Here is a 6726-nt window from a genome sequence, read left to right as displayed (position 1 = left end):
GAAACTTTTTAAGTTTAATTGAAATGATAGCATAATTTGATCCAGTAATGCAAGAGCATGTTCGGCGAATTAAAAATGACGAAATTCATAACCATTATCTTGGAAATAATATACAAAATAAATTGATAAATTTTTTGGCAAGTGAAATCAAGAATAAAATTATTAGAAAAGTTATACAAACAAAGTATTTCGCAATCATACTTGATAGAACTCCATATACAAGTCATCAAGGACAAATGTCTTTTATATTACGAAGTGTAGATATTTCAGTAACTCCAATAAACGTTAATGAATATTTTTTTACAGTTTTTAAAAGTAGATGATACAAGTGGAAAGGGTCTTTTTGAAATTATTGTAGATGAGATAAAAAATATTCGGCTTGATATTGATGATTTAAGAGGATAGGGATATGATAATGAATCCAATATGAAGGAAAAACATGAAGGTGTGCAAAAAAGACTTCTAGATATAAATCCAAGAGCATTTTATACTCCATGTGGTTGTCATAATCTAAATTTAGTACTTTGTGACATGGCTATTTCTTGCACAAAAGCTATTTCATTCAACTAAACGATGAAAAGTTTTAAATGATAATGTGGCCAGTCTAACTCTTAAATCATTGTCACAAACGCGATGGGAAAGTCGTTTTGAAAGTATTAAAGCAATACGATTTCAAACTCTAAAAATTATAGATGCTTTATTGAAATTAGTAGAAGTCGGTGAGGATCCAAAAACAAAAAGTGAAGCGAACTGTTTAGCAACATATGAGCTTAAGAATTTTCAATTTTCATTAGGTATTATTATTTGGTATGATATATTATTTACAGTTAACTCAGTTAGCAAATCATTATAGTCAAAACATATGTAAATTGATGTTGCCATAAATCAGTTAAGAGGTTTGATTTCTTTTTAAAAAAAATATAAAGAAGAAGGATTTATAACTGATGTGATTGCTGCTAAAAATATTTCATCTGAAATGAATATAGAACCTGAATTTCGTTCTAAACGTGTAATATATAGAAAGAGACAGTTTAATGAGAATGCTCAAAATGAAATCACAAAGTCTCTTGAAGAATCTTTTAGAACTGATTATTTCTTGTACATAGTAGATTAAGCCATATCTTCACTTCAAAATAGATTTGAACAATTCAAAACTTATGAAAATACTTTTGATTTTTATAAATGGTAAAAAATTGAAATCACTAAATGACAAGATTTTGAAAAAATATTGTATTAACCTTGTATGCTTTTTAAAGTATTATAATCACTCAGATATTAATGGTCTAGACTTACATTCTGAACTAAAAGTGTTAGGGGGAATAGTACAAGTAGATGATAATAGTTTACTCGATATCCTCAACCAAATAAAAAGACTAGATTAGTTTTTGAATGCAAACATTTCTTATAGAATAAAGTTAACCGTCCCTTTTACAACTGTCTTGGCTGAAAGAAGTTTTTCAAAATTCTAATTAATAAAATCGTATTTAAGATCAACAATGTCTCAAGAAAGATTGAATGAATTCGGAATACTATCAACCGAGAAAGAATTATTAGAAGAAATTGATTAAAAAACCATTATTCATATCTTTACATCTCAAAAAGCTAGAAAAATAGACTTCAAATAAAGAAAATTCTTAAATAAAAATTATTTAATGCCTCTCATTGAAGTCTCGCTTTAGGCTCCGTCAGCGTTGAGCCGCCCCCGATGATAAGATCATATTCGGTAGTGTAGTCAATATCGTGTAGAAAGTGTATATTTAGTTACTCTAACTTAGTTTCTAGGTAATCTAAGTCAATAGTTGTTGTAACTAACTCTAAACAGTTATAACTAACTTTATTGTTACATTGTATAACGCTTTTAATGCTAACTCTGTTTACTCTAAATACTTACATGCCTTCTTCTGATCATCCTTTATCTCAACAAATATATCATTTACTGTAATACAAATGTTGTCAGGAGACAAAGTATAGCATTATTGATTGGGATCGCAAGGGGTAGGTATTATGCGGTCAAAATCGAACCAAACCAAATTAATGTTTGTTCAATTTTTATTTTTACAAACCGAAAAACCAAATCATTTTAAAAACGGAATCGACCGAATTCCATCAAGGGATTGCTACAAAGAATATCAATTTATGGTGTCTAATTTCCTTTTTAATTGGATGAAACTTTTATGATTTAATTCAGTAGTTGGCAGCACATTTTATTAAATATCGGAATATTATTTAGCAAGGTGAGAGCCTCTTTGTCTTTGGATCTGGGACTTAGAAGCACGTCTATCCTTCCTTTAAACATCCATCTTTTTTTCTTTTTCTTTTTCGTTGAATACGTGAAAGTAACGTTTCGTGATTTTGAAGCTCATGTTAGTTTCTAAATTGTGGGGCACTGAAAGGAAGATAATTGCTAATTTTTAGAAATATTAACGATGTTTTTCATTTACAAGAATACTCTCGAGGATATAATTTAAGTTAAAGGTATAGTAAGAGATATTTTTGGCCAAACTCATTATTTGGGTAAATAAGATTTCCTTAAAATGACTAGAAGTGGAGCATTGACTGAAAATAGTCAAATTACTATTTTAGAATTGTCTAAAGAATCCATTAATTAGGTTACCACAACAGTTTACTAAGTTAGGTAGTACATAATGTTTTCTACTTGCTAGCTTCTCACGTCTAATTAAAATCTATATAAAGCCTACTAGATAACATTTTCTCGCCATTTCCTTTCACAAGGCTACTGCATTTCCGAGGACAGGAAACTATGGGTGTGAAAGGCAAGTTGATTGCTTCAATGGAAGTGAAGTGTGGAGGACACATGTTTCATGATATTTTTCACACAAATACTCATCATGTACCCAATATAACCCCTAGTAATATCAGTCATTTTCAGATTCATGAAGGTGAAACCCTAAAGATTGGTTCCGTTGTTAGGAAATATGAGGGTAAAATATATTTCTCCTCTCTCTCGATATGATTTGCTTGCAGACATTTAAATGCATTTCGTATTTCGTAAGTTAATTTTACAGATTTCTTCTGATGCTGTTTTGTATCAAAATATATTCTGGGTAAAACATTTTGCATTAAAGAAAGGAAACATAACTTCTTTCACTCGTGGGTGGAAGTCATTTTCTTAATTAAAACTATCTTAAGTTTTTATTTTGTTTTATTCGCACCAACACACACTTAAACACAATTAATAGTTAGCACTCAAAATTTTCATAAAATTAAACCACTCATTATATAGTTTTCACTCACCAACCAAATATCAAAATATTTCCCAAACATTTAGCAGAAAATATTTGTTCATTAAAAATAATTTTTTATATATTTATTTTTACACAACCATTAATGTTGGGGTATTTGGCATGACCCTGACCCTAAATTACTCTTGAAATATGTATCACATGAAGGTGGCGTTTAATCATACCTTTGCTCGATAATCTAAGAACAAAAAGTTCATGGAAAACTATTTCAATCATACCAAACATAATATAATCAAATTTATAATATGTTCTATTTATACCCAAATTTATAAATTATAATTATTTCTTTTGATATTTTAATGGGATTTTCAGTCAGGACAAAAAGTATCTCAGGCAAATCATCATTACTGTCAGATAGTTTTAGGAAAATTGAAATAAAATTAAGGATAAAAATAAAAAAGATAATTATATTATTTTATGAATGTTTAGATCTTCTATGAGGAATATTTGAACATTAGAATATGCAGTATTATCTCTTGTATTTTATGATTATAGATGGAAAAGAAATGTTTGCCAAGGAGGTGATTGAAGACTTTGATCCTCAGAAGAAATCAATAATTTGGAAGGTGATTGACGAAGACCTGTTAGAGTTATATAATTCTTTTACTGTTATTTCATCATGTGAACATCAATGGGCTACATTTACACTTGCATATGAGAAAAAGAGTGAAGAAAAACCAGAGCCCCTCGGTCTCTTGGCTTATTTCATTGAGGTGACCAAAGATATTGAAGGTCACCTTCTCAAAAAAGAAAAAAAAAATATTCATGATTTTCAACAGTTATATATATATATGCGCAAAAACTTATGCAATGATGAATATTCTGCAATATTGGCTACTTCGAGCTAGCAGATGAATAAATTATGTTATATTTGAAGAATATAAATATTAGTTATGTGAGTCAACCGCTAAATAATGTACCCCTATTTTAGTCTCAAGTGATAAATTTTGTTAAAGCATTAATCTTTAGACGGGTGAGAAACTCGAAATTTTTGTTACCAATCCATTTTTTCAGTTGCAACTTCTTTATTCAAGCAAGTTAAACATAGGACTTATTCTAATATTTAGAACCACTAGAAAACTGTTAAAGTAAAGGAATTAGAAATATAGTTACATGAGTAATCAAAATTCATATAATCATTGGAACAAGAAAGATAGTTACATGAGTAATCAAAATTCATATAATCATTAACCTTAGAAGTAATTTTCCACAAAAGATTCTACAATCCTAGTTATAGAATTTTTAGTCACTCATGGTAAAAAAAATGTAAAATATATTACATAATGTAAAGAGAAAATCTTACAAAGAAGAAATTCCGTTCTCCAATCCTTGACAAAAATCAAGAGGATTACTTTTTTACACTAAGAACATTGACTCTCCATAGAAAATACATTACTAAATATTTAAATTATGGAAGGTGCCTAATTTAAAGCTAGATTAGGTATTTATAGGCTCAAATAATGTGGATATTTAAAATTCAAAACTGGGCGGCTGCATCACTCTTGACGGGACATTTGACGGTTTGCCAACAAGGTTACGTTTCGTCGAATGAACCTCCAGTTGATATTACTCGAGCTTACATTCTGTTTATGCGTGGAAGGTTTGGTGAATATTAAACGAGGCCATGACATCCCAATAGTTGAACCGTCACCGTACTCCATTTCTAGCTAATTCTCGATAGGAAATGACGAATAGGCTCGAAGAGTTGTATGGTCACTAGTCAGGACTTTGACTGTTTGTCAGAAGAGCCATCACCCTTATTTTTAATTACAATACTTCCTTTTTTCTATTGTTGGACTTGTTTTTGAAAAATAAACAGAAAACAGATTAAAAATTTCAACAGCTGCTTGAAAATTCTCAATTATCCATAGTAAAAAGTACAAATTATGACTTTACTAGCCAACACATCAACACCCTCAACATAGAAATTTACTTATCCTCAAGTAACTTAGAGAAATCTGTATCATGTTATAATCCAGATTTCAAAAGAGTAAACAACAACTGTACAACAAAATGGACCACAACAACTTGGTTTGCATCCTGTGTATGAGTTATTTGCTAACCAACCTAGCAGGGATAAATGTTTGGCATTGCACAATAGCTGAGCAACCTAATTACATTGAAGATAACCAATCTAACAACTAGCTGGTTCAAGTACCATCCATATGCCTTCACAATAAAGAAGTCCCACAAAGAAAAAAGATACATTATTCAAGGACTGAAAACCAAATATCTAATTGTAACATCCCAATTTTCTGAACCGGAATGCTACACAGTGCTCATGACTCCGAAGAACCACAAGCTAACCCGTTACTGATATGTATACCTGTATACTGCATAATATATCATAAAATGTGGAAACATGAACATGAAAGTCCATAAGGTTCAACTGAATAAAGAATCTGTCAAAATATAACATCCATATGGGTGAAAGATACCCAAAACAACTGAAAACTGAATCAAATCTGAACATAAGTCTGAATATTGAATCTGAAAGCCTCTAAGTGTTGTCTGAATAAGGATTTGAAGAAACATGTCTCCAACTAACATTGTAAACTAATAACTAGCTAAAATAATAATGAATAAATCAAATCATATTGTCCTCGAATGAAGAGGAATCACTGAATCTCTGCGACTGGAAATGCTACTGCTACTACTGATCTGAAGCTCGTGTCTCTGAACCTATGGTGTAATATGAAAAGAAAGCACCATAGCGCAAATGCATTAGAACGAGAGAATGTACTGCGTATATGAGTGAGGTAGGCTAAATATAAATAGGGTTTACATGCATGCACAATGGTAACCGTCTGACTGACATGAACGTAAGAGTACAAACATGCATACATAGCAACTGAAATCGTGGTTGCATGATAGCTAGTCCTGTATGCTAATACATGGTTTACTGATGGCTAACATGACTGATACTAAAATTCTGATAACATGGGTGACTATATCTGGCAATCCTGAATCTTATGAAACTATCTGAGTTCTGTACTGTAACTGAGTCTGACTGTATCTGGCAGTCCTGATATACTGAAATCTGAAGACCTATTTGATTTCTTTTACTAAGACTAATTCTAAAACTGTGGGAGATAGTTGTTTAACTGACATGCCCCAATAACGCATATAGCTAAGTTGGGGTCCAATCTCTTCCCTGACTGGAGGGGTGTCAATATCGCGCCACTAGTAAGGACAGCTGTGGGTGACCTTTAGCTGGTAGGTATTCAAAAGGGGAATGGTGGGAACCCTAAATTGATAGGTTAAGCCACCTTATCAGCCCTAATCTGACAAGCTAAGATGTCTCAACCTACGTTGGCTACGTAGTTCTGGAACACAAGGATGACTGCTAAGAATCATACCCTAAACTTGTAGGTGAGTTCCCATCCTTGGGTTCACTCGGTGCTAACTTTTACTCCTATCTGAAGAGACTAAACATGATTCAACTGACTGTACATGGATAGAT

General features: G+C 31.4%; 1 protein-coding gene across 1 annotated transcript; it reads left to right on the top strand.

The window, feature by feature from the left end:
* Positions 1-2738: 2738 nt before the first annotated feature.
* Positions 2739-4180, top strand: LOC107875086 (kirola-like). Its single transcript, XM_016721719.2, has 2 exons — positions 2739-2942; positions 3759-4180. The coding sequence occupies exons 1-2, from the start codon at positions 2762-2764 to the stop codon at positions 4109-4111; spliced, it is 534 nt and encodes a 177-aa protein (XP_016577205.1). The 5' UTR covers positions 2739-2761; the 3' UTR covers positions 4112-4180.
* Positions 4181-6726: the final 2546 nt, after the last annotated feature.

This window comes from Capsicum annuum, chromosome 6 (genome assembly GCF_002878395.1).
Source record: "Capsicum annuum cultivar UCD-10X-F1 chromosome 6, UCD10Xv1.1, whole genome shotgun sequence".
Lineage (NCBI taxonomy): Eukaryota > Viridiplantae > Streptophyta > Magnoliopsida > Solanales > Solanaceae > Capsicum > Capsicum annuum.
Note: the sequence above shows the minus strand (reverse complement) of the source record. Positions and strands in the feature narration are given on the sequence as shown.

What these genes read in the sequence shown, in the direction of transcription:
- LOC107875086 (XM_016721719.2), top strand. Translation starts at nt 2,762, where the DNA reads ATGGGTGTGAAAGGCAAGTTGATTGCTTCAATGGAAGTGAAGTGTGGA. An exon ending in CGTTGTTAGGAAATATGAGG is followed by an intron (nt 2,943 to 3,758) that starts GTAAAATATATT and finishes TTATGATTATAG; the next exon opens with ATGGAAAAGAAATGTTTGCC.